A 20,762-nucleotide genomic window follows, 5' to 3' on the forward strand; every position below is an offset into this window, starting at 1 on the left:
CATCGCCTGACGATGAGTTACATATTTTTGACAATGCAGTAAAAAATGAGCCACAGCATCTAGCCGATTACACACTGTGCAATTTGCAGGAATATCATTATTAATAATGTGTAGATATGCACCAGGACCACAATGCCCAAGACGAAGTCTGGTTAAAAGAACCTCTTCTCTTCGATTGTTTCTGGATAATTTTGCTTTAGCTATAAAAGGCTCAATGCCATAAAGATGGCGTCCTTTTAAGGATGAGGTCCATCTCTGTTGCCATTTCGCTTGAGCATGGGTCTTACTGACGGTGCATAATTCTACAGGAGAGGGCAATATTGTCTCATCCTGTTCTGAGACATCAAAATCTAATGCAGCTTTTGCCAAATGATCAGCTTTTTCATTTCCAAATATTCCAACATGAGCTGGTATCCATGAAAACTCAACATCTAAAAGATCTTTACTTAATTCATGAAAAAGATCGAGGATAATATTGATCAAATCTAAACATGTTGTTTTCCCCTATCTTACAGAGTCCTATGGTGTTTATGTTTTGAAACATCACAACAAAACGCACCATCCGTAAAATACCCGTACTTAACAGCATGATTTTCAATTTCGGCGTGTAGTGTCACAGAATACACAATTCACATGCAATGCACGTGAAAGTTGGGGATCAGATAGTCTCAATGATGGGTATAAAAGGTTGATCGCTGTCTGTCGATTATTCACTGTATTTTGAATATTGTTGACGAACGCAAAATGCCACGTCTAAGTGAAGCCAACCGTCATATCGCCATTGGTTTGCTTGAAGCTGGCCAGTCTCAACGTGCAGTTGTCCGACGCATGAATGTTCACCAAAGCACCATTTCACGGCTCTGGGAGAGATATCGCCAGCAGAATGCGCTAGCAGATGGCCCTCGTAGTGGGCGACCTGGAGCGACCACTGCGGCGCAGGATTGCTACATCCGGGTACATCACCTGCGTCATCGAACAGCTACGGCGACCAGTACCGCTCGACAAATGCCCGGATTGAGGAGGCTTTCTGCACAGACCGTCAGGAACAGGTTGAGAGAGGCTGGTTTACGTGCCAGAAGACCTTATTTTGGCCCTGTGTTTCGACAACAACATCGTCGACATCGAGTTCAATGGTGCACCAACGTTCAGGCCTGGAACCTACCGAATTGGCGTAGAATCTGGTTCAGTGAAGAATCACGATTTCTATTGGAACGGCGCGATGGAAGAATGCGGGTGTACAGACGTCGACGTGAACGTTTCGCCGACGCTTGCGTTCCCCAGGTGGACAGATTCGGCCGGGACAGTGTTATGATGTGGGGAGCGATCACCTGCCGTAGGAGAAGTGATTTGGTGATGATCCAGGGCAACCTGACAGCTCAACGGTACTGTGACGAAATCCTACGCCCACACCTCCTTCCAATCATTGATCGCCAGAGGGAGTTGTTTCAACAGGACAATGCCAGGCCCCACACAGCACGTCACACTAGAGACTTCCTCCAGAACCACAACACCAATGTGCTCCCCTGGCCCTCAAGATCACCGGACTTAAACCCGATCGAACATCTGTGGTATGCCCTGGACAGACGGGTGCGACGCCGTAACCCTCAGCCCCAGACACTTCAGCAACTCGCACAGGCACTACAGGCAGAGTGGGCTGCGATTGGGCAACACGAGATTCTGAGACTTATTCGTTCGATGCCGAGGCGATGCCGTGCAGTTCTTGATGCCCACGGTGGTCACACGAGGTATTGACTTCAGCGCCACCACACGTCTCCGAGTGACACCCAAACTGACTTTCCTTGAAAAGACGGATAAGTCTGCATTCCCAGTGTGTAATTTCGCTATATTTAATTAACTCATAAAGCCTACAAGATGTTTCAAAATAAACATAAAAATACAGTTGAAATTCCTATATGCGTTTCTTTTTTTGAGAGTATATCAATATATATCAGACTAATGCCCCTTCTTCACATGTGTTCCGTTTTCAATATTACTTATCCTTCTCTTCTTCCTTCGTCTTATTCTGCTCCTCTCCTCCTCCTTCTTCTCCTACTCCTCTTTTCCTCCAATTACTCATCCTCCTCTTTCTTCTTCTCCTCCTTCTCATCCCACTCCTCCTTCTCTCCCTATAACTCATCCTCCTCTTCTTCTTCTCCTCCTTCTCCTCCTTCTCATCCCACCTCCTCCTTCTCTCCCTATAACTCATCCTCCTCTTTCTTCTTCTCCTCCTTCTCATCCCACTCCTCCTTCTCTCCCTATAACTCATCCTCCTCTTTCTTCTTCTCCTCCTTCTCATCCCACTCCTCCTTCTCTCCCTATAACTCATCCTCCTCTTTCTTCTTCTCCTCCTTCTCATCCCACTCCTCCTTCTCTCCCTATAACTCATCCTCCTCTTTCTTCTCCTCCTCCTCCTCCTCCTCATCTCTCCCTCTTCCTCCTCTCTCCTTCTAACTCCTCCTCTCCTCTCTCTCTTCTCCTCCTCCTCCTCTTCTCCTCCTCCTCTCCTCCCATCCTCTCTCCTCCCTCTTAACTCATCCTCCTTTCTTCTTTCTCTCCTCCTTCCTCTCCCTTTCCTCTCCTCCCTCCTCTTTCTTCTTCTCCTCCTCCTTCTCCTCCATCCTCCTCTTCTCCTATCCTCCTTCTCCTCCTCCTCCTTCTCCTCTTCTCCTCCTTCTTCTCTCCTCTCTCCTTCTCTCCCTTTAACTCTTCCTCCTCTTTCTCCTCCTTCTCCCTCCTTCTCTCTCCCCTCCTCTTCCTCCTCTCCTCTTCTCCTCCTCCCTCTCTCATCCTCCTCCTCCTTCTCTCCTCTATAACTCCTCCTCCTCTTTCTTCTTCTCTTCCTTCTTCTCCTCATCCTCCTTCTCTCCTCCCACTCCTCCTCCTCTCTCCTCATCCTCTTCTCCTCCTTCTCCTCTTTCTTCTTCTCCCTCCTTCTCCTCCTCACCTCCTTCTCTCCCTATAACTCCTCCTCCTCTTTCTTCCTCCCTTTCTTCTCCTCCTCTCATCTCCTCCTTCTCTCCCTATAACTCCTCCTCCTCTTTCTTCTCCTCCTCCTCCCACTCCTCCTTCTCTCCCTATAACTCCTCCTCCTCTTTCTTCTCCCCCTTCTCCTCCTTCTCATCGCACTCCTCCTTCTTTCCCTATAACTCATCCTCCTCTTTCTTCTTCTCCTCCTTTTTCTCTATATATGTCCGACTGAGACAACATGGCTTTAGTACCAACTCATTTCTGAACAAAAAGAGACATACAGTGACTAGAGTTTTTAGCAAAAGTAACTTCGTGTTCAATACGTCCCCAGTGATGCTGTTTCAAGTCTGCCCTTGCTGATGTAATGTGATGCATTGGGAACAAAAGGTAACAGATTGGCAGTTCCGGCCTTGATTATCTGATAGAAACCCTGCACGCTACCAGGTCACCAGTACGATCAGCTTTCAACTGTGTTATCAAGATGAATCTATATAAGGACAGTTGTTGCACCTAACTTCCCAAACACCCACAGACTCTGGTCAGGTAAGTATCAGACCACGTAGTGACCATTACAGGTTTATTGGTGTGTGTGGCATTGTGTCTCATCTAATACAGACGAACTCTGTTTCGAAAACTTAGTTGTTTGCTTGTGGTGAGCAATTTTCTTGCTATATGACGAAGGTCAGTACATAATCGAGTCTGGACCAGACAATCCAATGCCTGGCATCAAGAGCATTGATCTACGGAATTGGTAAAGAGTGACATGCTTCAGTCAAGCATCAGTCAGTCAACGAGCATGACACCTCCATCACGTTAGTCGCCTCTTACATGTATGGGTTGCTAAAAGTCATTTCTATCCCGCATTCGCGGGTCTAAAAAATATATGCTTAACCATATATTGACATTATCATTCTTTAACACATACGTATGATAAAATCGGACCCGTACATTTGTTAGGAATAGTTTTGTTAAACAATTTTCGTGGTCTGTGAACGACAATTTTCTACCTGCCGATATTAATACGAATCTCAATGGATGTTATTCTATCAATAATTGTTGTTGTAGTATAGCTAAAGTCATTATGCTGGAGAAGATTGTGCTACTGGCAACGATTGCCTTAACCGTTTCTCAAGGTAAAGTTTTCCAGTCCTCTTATCTATTATAAGAGATTCTTTCATTTATTTAGTAAACATCATATTGATTATTTCAACGTTTAACATTGCGGAAATACCTTAAGCCTTGTTAGGAGTTAAGACTAATGGTTAAAACCCTCCGTAGAACTGATGAAACAGTTGTTCATCGCAGTGCAAACACAAGAATATTAGTATGAAAAAGGAGCGGCGAATGTTACTGAATTACGAAAGCCTAATGCTGCGAGTATGTTTTCGTTGTTTCGAGTATTTTTTCGTTGCTTCGATTATTGTCTCGTTACTTCAAGTTTCTGTAAAAAACTTAAAATTTCGAGTATTTTTTTAGTTTTTGAAAGAAACTTGGAGTAACGAGAAAATACTCGAAGCAACGAAAATTGTCGCTGAAAAAAATATTTTATGCTAGGCTACAAAAGTGGCAGTATTGGTGATATATTGATACATTTGTGATACGTTCACTACCTCTCTCATGGCTACAGCTTCTAGTGACTCCGGTCATGCTATTGCTAGGATATTGATAAAACCAACCAACTCACTCACTCGTCTGTGATCTGTTTTTCTCCCAAGTCCGAATGGTCCCTCTGGGATTCCATACAGAAGTGTGATAATAATGAGTGAGCATGGTTTTACGCCGCTTTTAGCAATATTCAAGCAACATTGTACCCATTTGGGGAATCAAACCCGGGTCTTCGGCGTGACGAGCAAACTCTTTAACCACTAAGCTACTCCACCACCTCAGTGTGGTAATAGACTAATAAACTAAAATGCTGTACATAGCAGGGCACACTCTACTTACTGACGTACAATCATTGATTGGTCAACTGTATGATGTTTCTCTTCCAGGAGTTCCCCCTCCTTCAGTGGGCGGAGTCTTTGAGGACAATAGGCCCAAAGTCGCTAAACCAGCTGTGAATCCCCACAAGGTGGTTCCAATGGGAACTATGAAAATCAAATTCGGGAACGAGTTCTAGTAAGTGGCGTACGTTATTATTACGATACGCCTTAATGATATGATGGGTTGTATTAAGGATGCAGTGAGACAACACGATACACGTGGTATTACAACTGAAAAATATGCTAACACGGTATTAACAGATCCGTAGATGCCAATATGCTGAAAAACATTAACCAATGTTCGCGAAGTGGTGTTTACATAAAGGGGCGGTGGGGTAGCCCCTAGTGGTTAAAGCGTTCGCTCGTCACGCTGAAGACCCGGGTTCGATTCCCCAAGTTGGTACAATGTGTGGAGCCCATTTCTGATGCCCCCTGCCATGATATTGCTCGAATATTGCTAAAAGCGACGTAAAACTAAACTCACTCACTGTTTACTACGAGAATGGTTGGAGGTCAGTTGGTGCTAAGCACTGATTAATCTAATTATCATTAAATGATTTAACTGATGATATAAATGGTATTATATTGTCACACGTTTGTACAATTATCCTCTGCACGTCAGTAAACCACATGAAGCCCGTGAAATATAGAACCGATTAAAACAGGTTTAATCTACTTGAAGGCATTTTTCATATCTACGGATTCTTCTGCTAACGTTCATTTTTGTTTAAGGCATGGCTAGGCACTGTAGCTGGTCACTGAATCTGAATTCTTTAAGGCTATGATATATTATTCTGGTCATGTACACAGTTATCTACGGTTATAACGAAATCACAATGGAGATGAACTTCAGTTCGTTATACGCAATTCGACTAAAAGATGCAGCTAGAGTCGAGGATCCACAACAGTTCGTTATATACTAATGTTAAATAATGGTTATTTATAAAACGCCCGTATCCACGCACGTGTACATGCTCGAAGTGCTAACATCTTATTACCCCTGTTAAACCCAAGCTGCCTCTGAGGCGCTAGAAGGTTAACAGTCATATGACTTATCCCACCGGGTACCCATTCTCTGCTGGGTGAACAGAGACAATTATTGAACAAACTCACAAACCTTGGGTGAAACTACATGTGGGGCAGGACTGATGACCTAGACTCAGGGATCAAGCTACTAAACACGGTCACCATCACCACCGTTCCTTAACTTCAACTGGTTAGTAGATTCAGGTTGGAATTGGTCTCTTTAACCCATGCTTGTCGTAAGAGGTGACTAACGGGATCGGGTCATTAGGCTCGCTGACTTGGTTGACACATGTCATCGGTTCCCAATTGTGTAGATCGATGCTCATACTGTTGATCACTGGATTGTCTGGACTAGACTCGATTGTTTACAATACCGCCGGCATATAGCTGGAATATTGCTGAGTGCTGCGTAAAACTCACTCACTCACTCAACTGATTAGTGACGTGAGCTCTATGCACAGGACCACACACCACCATGTTCCATCGGTAAGTTTTAAGCGCGCTCGGTATAGATGTAGTTCGGTGTCTATAAACCTTTCACTATAAACTATTTTCTAAGGTTCTTCTATCCCCGATACTCAACAGTTTAGGACCTAAACGAATGTTGTTAGACTCTTTACTCTTTTACTGATTGCAAAACGTATTTCCTGTGCGCACCATCAGTAGTTATGTTACTCTTCGTAGGAAACTGGTATGTATGTGGAACGTGCTTGGTGTTTATGTACGTGTCGCTAGGACCAAGGGTGTAAGTATACCCGTTAATGTGTGCACAGACGAGTTATCTTTTTTACACAAATCGTTTCAGTGATGTGCCTGCAGAATCGTTCCAGAACCTCGCCAAAGTTTTCGGACTCCTTGATAAAGATCACAATGGAGTGTTTATGCCGCAGCCAGAAGGACTGCGGGTCTTTAGTGAAACTGACACGGGTACGTCTGATAACTTCTACTGTGTTATGTTGGTGAGGACAGTGTTCATTAGGACGTTCATTTATAGGTAAACGTATTACCTCTACTGTGTTATGTTGGTATGTGAGGGCGGTGTTCATTCGGACGTTCATTTATAGGTAAACGTATTACCTCTACTGTGTTATGTTGGTATGTGAGGGCGGTGTTCATTCGGACGTTCATTTATAGGTAAACGTATTACCTCTACTGTGCTATGTTGGTATGTGAGGGCGGTGTTCATTTGGACGTTCATTTATAGGTAAACGTATTACCTCTACTGTGTTATGTTGGTATGTGAGGGCGGTGTTCATTCGGACGTTCATTTATAGGTAAACGTATTACCTCTACTACTGAGACCCCATTTACTTTCGTGTGACTTATGTAACGTATTGCATCTGCCTATAAGACCCCATCTACTTCCGTGTGACTTATGTAACGTATTTCATCTACCTATAAGACCCCATCTACTTTCGTGTGACTTATGTAACGTATTTCATCTGCTAATACGACCCCATATACTTTCGTGTGACTTATATAACGTATTGCATCTGCCAATAAGACCCCATCTACTTTTGTGTGACTTATGTAACGTATTGCATCTGCCTATAAGACCCCATCTACTTTCGTGTGACTTATGTAACGTATTGCATCTGTCTATAAGACCCCATCTACTTCCGTGTGACTTATGTAACGTATTGCATCTGTCTATAAGACCCCATCTACTTCCGTGTGACTTATGTAACGTATTGCATCTGTCTATAAGACCTTTCGTGTGACTTATGTAACGTATTGCATCCGTATAAGACCCCATATACTTCCGTGTGACTTATGTAACGTATTGCATCTGTCTATAAGACCCCATCTACTTCCATAGTGACTTATGTAACGTATTGCATCTGCCTATAAGACCCCATATACTTTCGTGTGACTTATGTAACGTATTGCATCTGCCTATAAGACCCCATATACTTTCGTGTGACTTATGTAACGTATTGCATCTGCAAATAAGACCCCATTTACTTTCATGTGACTCAAGTAAAACGTATTTCATCTGCCTATAAGACTCCATCTACTTTCGTTTGACTTATGTAACGTATTGCATCTGCCAATAAGACCCCATATACTTTCGTGTGACGTATGTAACGTATTTCATCTGCCTATAAGACCCCATATACTTCCGTGTGACTTATATGACGTATTGCATCTGCCTATAAGACCCCATCTACTTTCGTGTGACTTATGTAACGTATTGCATCTGCCTATAAGACCCCATATACTTTTGTGTGACTTATGTAACGTATTGCATCTGCCTATAAGACCCCATATACTTTCGTGTGACTTATGTAACGTATTTCATCTGCCTATAAGACCCCATTTACTTTCGTGTGACTCAAGTAAAACGTATTTCATCTGCCAATAAGACCCCATATACTTTCGTGTGACTTATGTAACGTATTTCATCTGCCTGTAAGACCCCATATACTTCCGTGTGACTTATATGACGTATTGCATCTGCCAATAAGACCCCATCTACTTTCGTGTGACCCATGTAACGTATTGCATCTGCCTATAAGACCCCATATACTTTCGTGTGACTTATGTGACGTATTTCATCTGCAAATAAGACCCCATTTACTTTCGTGTGACTCATGTAACGTATTTCATCTGCCAAAAAGACCCCATATACTTTCGTGTGACTCAAGTTAAACGTATTTCATCTGCCTATAAGACTCCATCTACTTTCGTGTGACTTATGTAACGTATTTCATCTGCCTATGAGACTCCATATACTTTCGTGTGACTTATGTAACGTATTTCATCTGCCTGTAAGACGCCATCTACTTTCGTATGACTCAAGTAAAATGTATTTCATCTGCCTATGAGACCCCATATACTTTCGTGTGACTTAGGCAAACGTATCTGCTTATAAGATCGAATTTACTTTCATGTGACTCAAGTAACGTATTGCATTTGCTTAGGTGACTCGATCAGGTAAACGTATTGCTCCTGTCTATGTCTCATCGTCTTTATTGTTTCCGTCAGTGAGATCGCATCTACTTGTATCTATATTAGGTAAACGTATTGCTCTTGTATATGAGATAACGTCTACTTGTATCTATATTAGGTAAACGTATTGCTTTTGTATATGGGATAACATCTACTTGTATCAATAGGTAAACGTATTGCTTTTGTATATGAGATAACATCTACTTGTATCTATATTAGGTAAACGTATTGCTTTTGTATATGAGAAAACATCTACTTGTATCTATATTAGGTAAACGTATTGCTTTTGTTAATGGGATAACATGTACTTGTATCTATATTAGGTAAACGTATTGCTTTTGTTAATGGGATAACATCTACTTGTATCTATATTAGGTAAACGTATTGCTTTTGTATATGAGATAACATCTACTTGTATCTATATTAGGTAAACGTATTGCTTTTGTATATGAGATAACATCTACTTGTATCTATATTAGGTAAACGTATTGCTTTTGTTAATGGGATAACATCTACTTGTATCTATATTAAGTAAACGTATTGCTTTTGTATATGAGATAACATCTACATTCATGTGCTATGTTTTGTTTCTGCTGTATGATCTCATCTACTTGCGTTAGACTTCCTTGTGTCTCATGTGCATATTGCTTCTGTCTGTCAGATGGTAATCACCTGCTCTCCCCGGGGAAATAGCAGCCAGCCCCCTCGTCAACTGGCAGGACAAGATGGCCACGGATGAGAACGGCATGGTATCTGACCAGGAATTTCTCAAGCTCATCGGTGCATTTGATCTGAATGGTAAGATACGTTGATCTGACTTGAGTGACATACTGTTGCCATTGCTCAAGGTGCACAACAGCGTGATGTCTGTTACGGGATATATCAGTGTACCTTCATCGTTTTCATATATCATAGCATGTTGCTTCAATAGTACGTCATGATTAGATCAGATGTCAGCAGAATTATTAATATTTTATCATATCGAGCGGACGTCATGAGTTTATCACTTCAGCAGCAGATCATGATAACACCACAACAATAGTAGTACGTCCCGAGTGTATGGCCAACCAAACACAATGGATATATCACTTCAACAAAACACCACTCTTACGTCATTTAAACGGTATGTCATGAGTATATCACTTCAAAAAGTACACCATGAATATATTGCTTCAATTGGAGGACATCACGTGTATCCAGCTTCAGTTGTGTATCATGAGTATATATCGCCAATAGTGATCCCTGAGTATATCACGTTTATAATGCCTTCTGGGCATATTGCATCAATAATGCATCATGAGTATATCACGTCAGCTGTGCCTCCTGAGTATATCACATCAATAGTGCCTCCTGAGTATATCACTTCAATTGTGAATAATGAGTATATCACGCCATTAGCATATCCTGAGTACATTACGTCAATATTGCCTCCTGAGTATATCACTTCTAAATCGGCTCTTGAGTATATCACTTCAATATTGCCTCCTGAGTATATCACTTCACTATTGCCTCCTGAGGATATCACTTCAATATTGCCTCCTGAGTATATCACTCAATCTTGCCTCCTGAGTATAGCACTTCAATAGTAGCTCCTGAATATATCATGTCAATATTGCCTCCTGAGGATTTTACTTCAATATTGCCTCCTGAGTATATCGGGGCGGTGGGGTAGCCTAGTGGTTAAAGCGTTGGCTCGTCACATCGTAGTCATATCCCTTCAACAAAACGTCATGATTTATTGGGCAATTTGTAAAGTCTGTAGATGTAAACTACCGGGCAAAAGAAAGTTATCACTTTAAGGTAATTGTTTAAAAACCCAGCTGGTACAGGTTTGAACTCAAGCAGAAATCATTCGCCAAAAAGCAACATGGTCCGGATAGCAACATGTCCGAAAACCTCGTACGAATCGTTCATTTTTCAAAACGTGAAAAACGAATATGCCAAGACTTACGCAAGCGCAACGAGACAGGGCGATCGGTATGGCCAATGGGGGCTTCACAACGTCAGCTGGCAAGAACGTTCAACAGCAGCCAGGTCGCCACCAGCAATGTCACAAGCCGTTACCAGCAAACAGGCCAGACCCAAGACCAAGAGTCACGACACCGGCCGAAGACCGCTACATCCGGCAGATCAACCTCCGGAAGAGATTCGTGACGGCGACTGCACTAAGACGCCATCAGTAGATGAACAGTCCTTCTACGACTTGTATGGTTGCTTCACGAGCCTACCGCCCCTTCCATGGAATGGCCTTGACCCGTCTACAACGTCAACGCAGACTGCAATGGGCAAGAACTGTACGTCGGTGACAGCAACGTGACTGGGAGAGAGTGCTCTTTACTGATGAAAGTCTGTCCAGTCTAACAGAGTTCGGGTCTTTTTGACGTAGAGGACAGCGACTGTCTGTAAACTGCGTTCAAGAAGTTCATCCGTTCGATGGAGGAGACGTCATGGTATGGGGTGGCATTTGTGACCAGTGAACAAGACTGGTTATCATCCGAGGAAATCTTAATATCCATCGATACATGGATGAAGTGTTGAGAGCTTTCACTACGACAGACAGGAGGAGCCATCTTGCAAGGCCTCACGCCGGCAGAATACCGCACAACGTTAACGTCAACGTATTGCCTTGGCCAGCGCGTTCTCCAAACATGAACCCCATTGAACATCTCTGGGACCATCGTGATCGTCAGCTGAAACAGCGTGAACCATTTCCAGCGAACCGACAGGAACTTGAACAGACTCTCTTGGACTTATGGAACATAATTCTTGCTGACATCATCCACCGACGGCGTCAATGAAGAGACGTGTTCTAGCGTGAATGGATGCATAGGGCGGTCACACTCGCTATTGATGAAGTGTCCTTCTGACACCTGTCTAAATATGTGACTCTTTATCCACTTTTTCAATGATTTGTGTATTTTCTCTATTTTGACCCCTTGACTCTTTGTTAATGAATTGCGGCAAATTCAAGACCAGCATTACAATCGATTTTCAGCCAAATTATTGGAAAATGATTTCTGTTTGTAAGATACGTCTTTGTTTCTATTATCTGGTAAAGTTAAGCGGTGATAACTTTTTGCCCTGTAGTTTATCTACAGACTGATCAATACCAGAAAATGAATATAGATAACGCACATGGATATCTGCTTCGAATTCTTGCTTTACCTTGATTAACCTTTACTATTATTTTTCAGGTGATGGTAAAGCTACCTTCCCGGAGGTAGTCATATACACGGCGGTAGGTATCTAGCTATTACTTACAGTATTATTTTTTACATTGCAACAACCATTATATTATTTTGTATTACCTTGTGCGTATATGTGAGGGGTTTTGTGTGGGGCACTCTGATCTTGTGTGAGGGTGTGTGCTTGTCTGTGAGGGGTGGGATGGGAGTTTTGAGTGTGTGTCTGTGTGTGTGTGCTGAGTGTGTTTGTGTGTTGGGGGGGGGTTCTAGCAGAATAATCAGGCCGCTCAAACTGGTAAAACAATAACTCCTAGCTCACATTGTTGTACAATAAGACCACCTGAATGTGTCCTTCTGAAGAGAGGTGTCCAAATAATACAGTTATTTATACTTATTAAAAAGTATAATTGAAAACCTTTTGTTTGAAAAGATATTTGGGATCCAAAACAAAAAGAAATATTATTGCTTCTGTAAATCAAGTGGAATCACCTCGGCCAGCAAACACGAGTATATGCTTCCTGTTGTCGGAGCTCCACAGCAGTTTATAACACAGGACTGTCATCCGGATTAATGCAATAACAGAGCCCACGGTTCGTGGTTAAATCCCTAGTATATCATGACCCCTGCCATCTGCCATCTGAAGCGTCTTTCCTGTCACATCTTGATATAAAAATGTAAACATTTTAACGGATACAGTATGTTTGTTCCAGGGAAAACCTCACACACCCGGACAAGTGTAAGATTGCACCACGCGGAACAGATCTCCGGATACTTGAAATAAATCATGAGAAACGTCATTAACCATGTTTTCTGTTCCTTTTACTGACACGTGCCCCATTCCTTAATTTTAAGACAAATGTCTCGATGGGACACAGATGCATATTGATGATCTGGAAAGTGATTCTGTTTTGAAACGCACTTGTGGTATAAATCACTATCATTACAACGTGTCAATGCTTGATACTATTGGTATATGAAAACGTGTAAGTATCTTTACCTAAACATTGCTAATATACAATAAAGAAGTTGATCATCCATAAAGATTTGTCATTCCTTTGTTATCTTGGTAAAAAGGGCATGCCTGATTGTCCTTGGATGGTGAAACCAAAGACTGGAGCTCTTGGAATATTGCTCGACATGAAGGGAAAGTTGGCATCTTCCCTCCGTCGTACTGCCTTCTGGAGAGATTTTGTCACACAGGGAGTTAGAGAATATTCCGAAGTCTTTTTAAAATATATATAAGGGGAGTTAACTCTTGCCTGTTAACTCACATCAGAACCTATCAGCACCATTTAACTGCTGGTTTCCCTTGCTCAGCCTCCACTCCTGTTGGTCTTATATATGAACTCTGCCACATAGCTCTCTCTCTCTCTCTCTCTCTCTCTCTCTCTCTCTCTCTCTCTCTCTCTCTCTCTCTCTCTCTCTCTCTCTCTCTCTCTCTCTCTCTCTCTCTCTCTCTCTCTCTCTCTCTCTCTCTCTCTCTCTCTCTCTCTCTCTCTCTCTCTACAATATATCTAAAAGCGGCGTAAAGACCACACTCACTCACCCTACAATGTGTCACCATCATAATATGCTCACCTAATCAAGTATTTGACAGAGTTTACCATGCTCTTAACTGGGACCCTTTAATACAATAGAAACTCTACTTTACTCATCCCTTCGTGTATACGTACATCCTCTGCTATTAGAATTATATATTAAATTAGAGCTGTTGTGCCGTCTCACTGCTTCCAATACACTCGGATTGATAACTGTTGTACAGTCACACTGCTTCACATACACTTGGATTCATGTCTGTTGTACAGTCACATTGCTTCACATACACTTGGATTGATAACTGTTGTACAGTCACATTGCTTCATGTCTTGAAATGTGTCATCCATTCACATTTTGAAATATTACTTTTAGGATTTGTTCTCTTTCTAAATGAACGAATTTGTTTCCAGAACATAGCAGGATTGTGAATAGAATCATTCAATCTGTTCAATCTTTGATTACGGAGGTTAGATTTGAATTTTCTACATGAAGCTTTGTATTTGTTTCTCATTTTACAAAAATAATTTCTGTTTCTCTCTGAGCGTCTACACCGAAAACTTCTAAGTGCTTTGCGCGCGTCTCGTCGCGCAGATTTACACTCGTCACTTAAGGGGTTTTATAGTTTTGCTTAAACGGCTTAGTCTTTTTCTTCATACAATCTGCTGAATCTAATATGACATGGACAAACTCATCTAAAGCTCCGTTTAGATCGAACTCAAGTTTCGATAAGAGACGGTCGTTATAAAATGAAGTCTTACTTTTCAAGTTATCTAAAAATATTTCGCAACAGGCGTCGTTCCAAACAATCTTTTCTTTATAATCATCAATATGGTTTGTATCACTTGAGTTTTTCATATTTGGAAATTGACATGTCAGTTCTAATGGTAAATGATCAGAGTCTACTCTGTCTCCAATATTCAACAAGTTAATAAATTGGAAAAAGTCTGGTGAACCAATAAAATAGTCATTGACACTTGATCCCTGTTGCCCATGAAACGTATATTCCCCTTGTGAGTCTCCATACACTCTACCGTTCGTTATGAACAGGTTGAAGGTATAGCATAAATCTAATAACAGATTACCAAAATTATTAACAACAGTGTCGTGAGAATTACGATCATCAATAGGATAGTGGTCATCATCAGCGCTCGCTTGGAATATATGATTCCTATTATCATCATCAAGACTAGGAGACACATTGTTCTGTTTACCTGTACGGGCATTCAGATCACCACAGATAACAGTGTGACATTCAGCACAGTCATGGAGATTCGATAGCAGATATTGCTCCAGTTGTTCAATATTACATTTGTGATTCATATACTTATAGTACGCTGAACCAATAGGAGGAATATAAGTGCACATCAAATTCATATCTTTGTCAAGTGAAAACAATTCCTTTGAGAATTTGATACAAATGAAATTATCAATATCAGATGTTTATTGTCTATAATTATTCCTAAGCGAATGGTGGATGCAAACGCAAACACCTCCTGAGAGTCTACCGTGATCTGACAATTTGATAGCAGGGCTATAAAACATGTCATAGCCATCCAACCAACTGTAAGAGATATCGGTTACAAAAGTCTCAATCAAACATATGACGTGAAATTTACGAAGATAATCGATAAAACTGATATCATCAATCTTTTCAGTCAACCCATTTATGTTCCAGCACAAAAAGTCTGTTTTCTCACTGTCAGTTTCAATCCGAGTAGGCGAAAGACGATTATCACCGGTGTCAGTGCTAAGAGGACCCTGTGATATAAAGTCCGGGCCTTGGCCGCCGTCCTATTCAGATACAGTACTTGCAAGTGGTTGACGGTCGTCACGATCAGTACGTGGCTGACGTCTACTTTGTGTAATCCTCATATGGGGGAGACTGAGTGTGCGCACGTTCACTCGGTACCACTACAAGTTCACCGTTCTTGAAGTAACCAAACTGGCCAGTTTCTTTCAGATCATGCAGTTGTTTACGTTGGCGTGTAGTCAGATCACTGGAGATACCGTATCCATAACTGCTGTACAGTCACACTGCTTCACATACACTTGGATTGATAACTGTTGTACAGTCACACTGCTTCACATACACTTGGATTGATAACTGTTGTACAGTCACATTGCTTCACATACACTTGGATTGATAACTGTTGTACAGTCACACTGCTTCACATACACTTGGATTGATAACTGCTGTAGAGACACACTGCTTCACATACACTTGGATTGATAACGGTTGTACAGTCACACTGCTTCACATACACTTGGATGGATAAATGCTGCTCAGTCACATTGCTTCACATACACTTGGATCGATAAATGCTGCTCAGTCACATTGCTTCACATACACTTGGATCGATAACTGCTGTACAGTCACACTGCTTCACATACACTTGGATCGATAACTGCTGCTCAGTCACATTGCTTCACATACACTTGGATTGATAACTGTTGTAACGTCACATTGCTTCACATACACTTGGATTGATAACTGTTGTACAGTCACACTGCTTCACATACACTTGGATTGATAACTGTTGTACAGTCACATTGCTTCACATACACTTGGATTGATAACTGTTGTACAGTCACACTGCTTCACATACACTTGGATTGATAACTGTTGTACAGTCACACTGCTTCACATACACTTGGATTGATAACTGTTGTACAGTCATACTGCTTTCACATACACTTGGATTGATAACTGTTGTACAGTCACATTGCTTCACATACACTTGGATTGATAACTGTTGTACAGTCACACTGCTTCACATACACTTGGATTGATAACTGTTGTACAGTCACATTGCTTCACATACACTTGGATTGATAACTGCTGTACAGACACACTGCTTCACATACACTTGGATTGATAACTGTTGTACAGTCACACTGCTTCACATACACTTAGATTGATAACTGTTGTACAGTCACACTGCTTCACATACACTTGGATTGATAACTGTTGTACAGTGACACTGCTTCGCATACACTTGGATCGATAACTGTTGTAACCTCACATTGCTTCACATACACTTGGATTGATAATTGTTGTACAGTCACATTGCTTCACATACACTTGGATTGATAACTGTTGTACAGTCACATTGCTTCACATACACTTGGATTGATAACTGTTGTACAGTCACATTGCTTCACATACACTTGGATCGATAACTGTTGAACTGTCACACTGCTTCACATACACTTGGATTGATAACTGCTGTAGAGACACACTGCTTCACATACACTTGGATTGATAACTGTTGTACAGTCACACTGCTTCACATACACTTAGATTGATAACTGTTGTACAGTCACACTGCTTCACATACACTTGGATTGATAACTGTTGTACAGTCACACTGCTTCACATACACTTAGATTGATAACTGTTGTACAGTCACACTGCTTCACATACACTTGGATTGATAACTGCTGTAGAGACACACTGCTTCACATACACTTGGATTGATAACTGTTGTACAGTCACATTGCTTCACATACACTTGGATTGATAACTGTTGTACAGTCACATTGCTTCACATACACTTGGATTGATAACTGTTGTACAGTCACACTGCTTCACATACACTTGGATTGATAACTGTTGTACAGTCACACTGCTTCACATACACTTGGATTGATAACTGTTGTAACGTCACATTGCTTCACATACACTTGGATTGATAACTGCTGTACAGTCACACTGCTTCACATACACTTGGGTTGATCACTGCTGTACAGTCACATTGCTTCACATACACTTAGATTGATAACTGTTGTACAGTCACATTGCTTCACATACACTTGGATTGATAACTGTTGTACAGTCACACTGCTTCACATACACTTGGATTGATAACTGCTGTACAGACACATTGCTTCACATACACTTGGATTGATAACTGTTGTAACGTCACATTGCTTCACATACACTTGGATTGATAACTGTTGTACAGTCACATTGCTTCACATACACTTAGATTGATAACTGCTGTACAGTCACACTGCTTCACATACACTTGGATTGATAACTGCTGTAGAGACACACTGCTTCACATACACTTGGATTGAAAACGGTTGTACAGTCACACTGCTTCACATACACTTGGATTGATAAATGCTGCTCAGTCACATTGCTTCACATACACTTGGATTGATAACTGTTGTACAGTCACATTGCTTCACATACACTTAGATTGATAACTGCTGTACAGTCACACTGCTTCACATACACTTGGATTGATAACTGCTGTAGAGACACATTGCTTCACATACACTTGGATTGATAACTGTTGTACAGTCACATTGCTTCACATACACTTGGATTGATAAATGCTGCTCAGTCACATTGCTTCACATACACTTGGATTGATAACTGCTGCTCAGTCACATTGCTTCACATACACTTGGATCGATAAATGCTGCTCAGTCACATTGCTTCACATACACTTGGATTGATAAATGCTGCTCAGTCACATTGCTTCACATACACTTGGATCGATAAATGCTGCTCAGTCACATTGCTTCACATACACTTGGATTGATAACTGCTGTACAGTCACATTGCTTCACATACACTTGGATCGATACATGCTGCTCAGTCACATTGTTATATATCATGAATACTAGAAATACTGAATATTATATCATGAATACTAGAAATTGGGCGTTTATGAGATATTTATGTTTTCTTAGATTAGACGAGTTACTTATTCAAACAACTATTGGTCGTAGGCAGGTTATAGATACATGTTTGTGTTCCTGTAAGAATTGTACAGTCTCACCAATTCACATATTAGGGTGAGACTGCTCGATCTAAGTGTATGTGGATGAGTCAGACTGCACAGCACTTAGCACAAAACACTTACATTGATAATTGTTGTACAATTTCACTCATTTGATTTATGCTGTGTCATGAAATTTTACGTGTTAAAATATCTGTCCTCCATCACAAGGGTTCGATCCCAGACCGCGTCATACCAAAAGACGTTAAAATATGGTACTTGTTGGTCCCTGTCTGGCGCTCGGCATTAATGGGTACAACAAGGGCTGGTCGGCTCGGAGTCAGTATAATGTGTCTGAGTGGGGTATTCATGCTTCACTGCGGCATGGTATCTCAGTGGGCTAGCACTATAAAACCAGCTTCAGTCTGGGCTAGTATAAGCAGCCGCACATACACATACACACGCATGCACGTCGTCATATGAGCGGAATATTCTCAAGCACGACGTTAAACCCAATTTCACCTCACCTCACCTCCATCACAAACTATGTACTGATCTGCTGAATCAGCTCATTCAGTTTCAAAATAGTAGTAAAATTATTTCCACAGTAAATACACCGCATGTGCCACATGTGCAAAATAGAGATTGACACACAGCTAAACCTGTGTCAGACAGTATAGAGTGTTCAGTAGGTTCGTCCTTGGGACTGCCATACGATGATATGATACCAGAGGCCACCACGTGAGACTATAACTAGGAAATATATCACAGTGCATCATCCACATGTTACATCAATATTCCCTTCAGCCGTTATAACATGCTATATCACTCCACGATTAAGTTCGTCCCTTTGTCAGGAATTACACTGTCTGCGTGGTAAGTGTTACATCGCTTGTTGTACTAACTTTATCATTTTATAGTATTTAATTCAATATTAAATAGCTTTAAAACACTACAGTCACCATAGCAGTTTATGGGTAACGGTACCATAATGCGTATTGTTCTTCGCTGTGTAATATTAACAGTGCTGGACTTGTTATATTCAGCACAGAAGTGACTACCATGTCATTCTGGAACTAAACGTGAACCGTTGGTAATGACCTCTGTTGTTCACACTGACGGTGCTTATACCGGTACTAACATTTATATTCTTCAAGAAAGGACTCTGACAGGCGAAAACCGCCGTGGTCCACCAGTAACGGCACGCTGAAGGTAATAATCCTTGTGGTCTTTCATTGAAGGCATCCCTGAAGATCCGGGTTAGAACTGGTCTTCAGCAACCCATGTTTGTCGTAACAGGTGCCTTATGGGATCGGGTGGTCAGGCTCGCTGACTTGGTTGCCACATGTCATCGTATTCCCTGTGTAGGTCGATGTTCATGATGTCAATCACTAAAGTGTCTAGTCTAGACTGGATTATTTATGGACTGCAATCGTATATCTGGAATAATGCTAAGTGCGGCGGTATAGAGGGAGGAAACGGAAAGTCGACCTTCAGTAATGACACTGGGAAAACACATACATTCTGTTATGTCAACACCAGAGAATAATGTACATAGAATATCTCCTGAAACAATTTCCATGGGCGTAGTTACAAAAACATTGCTCGTCATGAAGGGAAAAATGAAATCATCCTTCTAACGGCCTGAAGGACTGCCTGTCAGTATTTCTAACTTGTGTGCACATGTAAGAATGGAATGTAGTTCCTTAGTTTTCAGGCCCGGTGGATAGATGGGAGAACTCATTTGTCTTTCCAGTGTGAGGTCTGGGCCTGGGGTTTACCTGTTTAGTAACTTGCCCCTTCTTTGATTTAACAAATGGACCACCAACTCCTTATAAGTTAAGAGATGGGCACGTTTAGTGCCTATGGAACGACCTACTTATATATAGTATGTTTGCAGTGAAAATGTACCGATGAATTTCACTTTAAACAAAAAAGTAAATCAAATAAAGTGAACTTAAGATTGCGAATCCTCATAATATTACCTTGCCAATTGAAAATTAAAATCTCACAATTTTATTCAACTTAGGATAAGAGTTGTTTAACAAACGATCATAGTTTCAAATCGCTATTATTGGTTTGTATTACAATGGGGTAAGTGCAGCAGTTGGAACAGTGAAACAAATGAACGCGTGGTGCGTGATGAGCGTTAACTTAGACTACCGTAGAAACCAACCCTTCTAGCGAATTGAAACTAATTGATCGTTTGTTAAACAACTTTTATCTTAAGTTGAATAAAATTCTGAGACTTTAATGTTCAATTGGCAAGGTAAAGTTATGAGGATTCGCAATCTTAATTTCACTTTATTCAATTTAGTTTTTTGCTTAAAATGAAATTAATCGGTACGTTTTCACTGCAAACAGACTATAAATGTCCAATC

The 20,762-nt window shown here is 41.2% G+C and overlaps 2 protein-coding genes across 2 annotated transcripts; one reads left to right on the forward strand and one right to left on the reverse strand.

The window, feature by feature from the left end:
• Positions 1 to 1,990: 1,990 nt before the first annotated feature.
• On the reverse strand, positions 1,991 to 2,422 carry LOC124276949 (protamine-like). The gene has a single exon (XM_046712608.1). The coding sequence runs from the start codon at positions 2,420 to 2,422 to the stop codon at positions 1,991 to 1,993; it is 432 nt and encodes a 143-aa protein (XP_046568564.1).
• A 977-nt stretch (positions 2,423 to 3,399) lies between these two features.
• Positions 3,400 to 13,153, forward strand: LOC124276961. Its single transcript, XM_046712616.1, has 7 exons — positions 3,400 to 3,510; positions 4,033 to 4,100; positions 4,959 to 5,085; positions 6,781 to 6,902; positions 9,589 to 9,725; positions 12,122 to 12,165; positions 12,823 to 13,153. The coding sequence occupies exons 2-5, from the start codon at positions 4,049 to 4,051 to the stop codon at positions 9,618 to 9,620; spliced, it is 333 nt and encodes a 110-aa protein (XP_046568572.1). The 5' UTR covers positions 3,400 to 3,510; positions 4,033 to 4,048; the 3' UTR covers positions 9,621 to 9,725; positions 12,122 to 12,165; positions 12,823 to 13,153.
• Positions 13,154 to 20,762: the final 7,609 nt, after the last annotated feature.

Source organism: Haliotis rubra, unplaced genomic scaffold (assembly GCF_003918875.1).
Source record: "Haliotis rubra isolate DU_JTF1 unplaced genomic scaffold, ASM391887v1 Scf216, whole genome shotgun sequence".
In the NCBI taxonomy this organism is placed as follows: Eukaryota; Metazoa; Mollusca; class Gastropoda; order Lepetellida; family Haliotidae; genus Haliotis; species Haliotis rubra.

What these genes read in the sequence shown, in the direction of transcription:
- LOC124276949 (XM_046712608.1), bottom strand. Translation starts at nt 2,422, where the DNA reads ATGAGGAGGAGGAGGAGGAGGAGAAGAAAGAGGAGGATGAGTTATAGG.
- LOC124276961 (XM_046712616.1), top strand. Translation starts at nt 4,049, where the DNA reads ATGCTGGAGAAGATTGTGCTACTGGCAACGATTGCCTTAACCGTTTCT. An exon ending in TGCCTTAACCGTTTCTCAAG is followed by an intron (nt 4,101 to 4,958) that starts GTAAAGTTTTCC and finishes TTTCTCTTCCAG; the next exon opens with GAGTTCCCCCTCCTTCAGTG. An exon ending in AAATTCGGGAACGAGTTCTA is followed by an intron (nt 5,086 to 6,780) that starts GTAAGTGGCGTA and finishes AAATCGTTTCAG; the next exon opens with TGATGTGCCTGCAGAATCGT.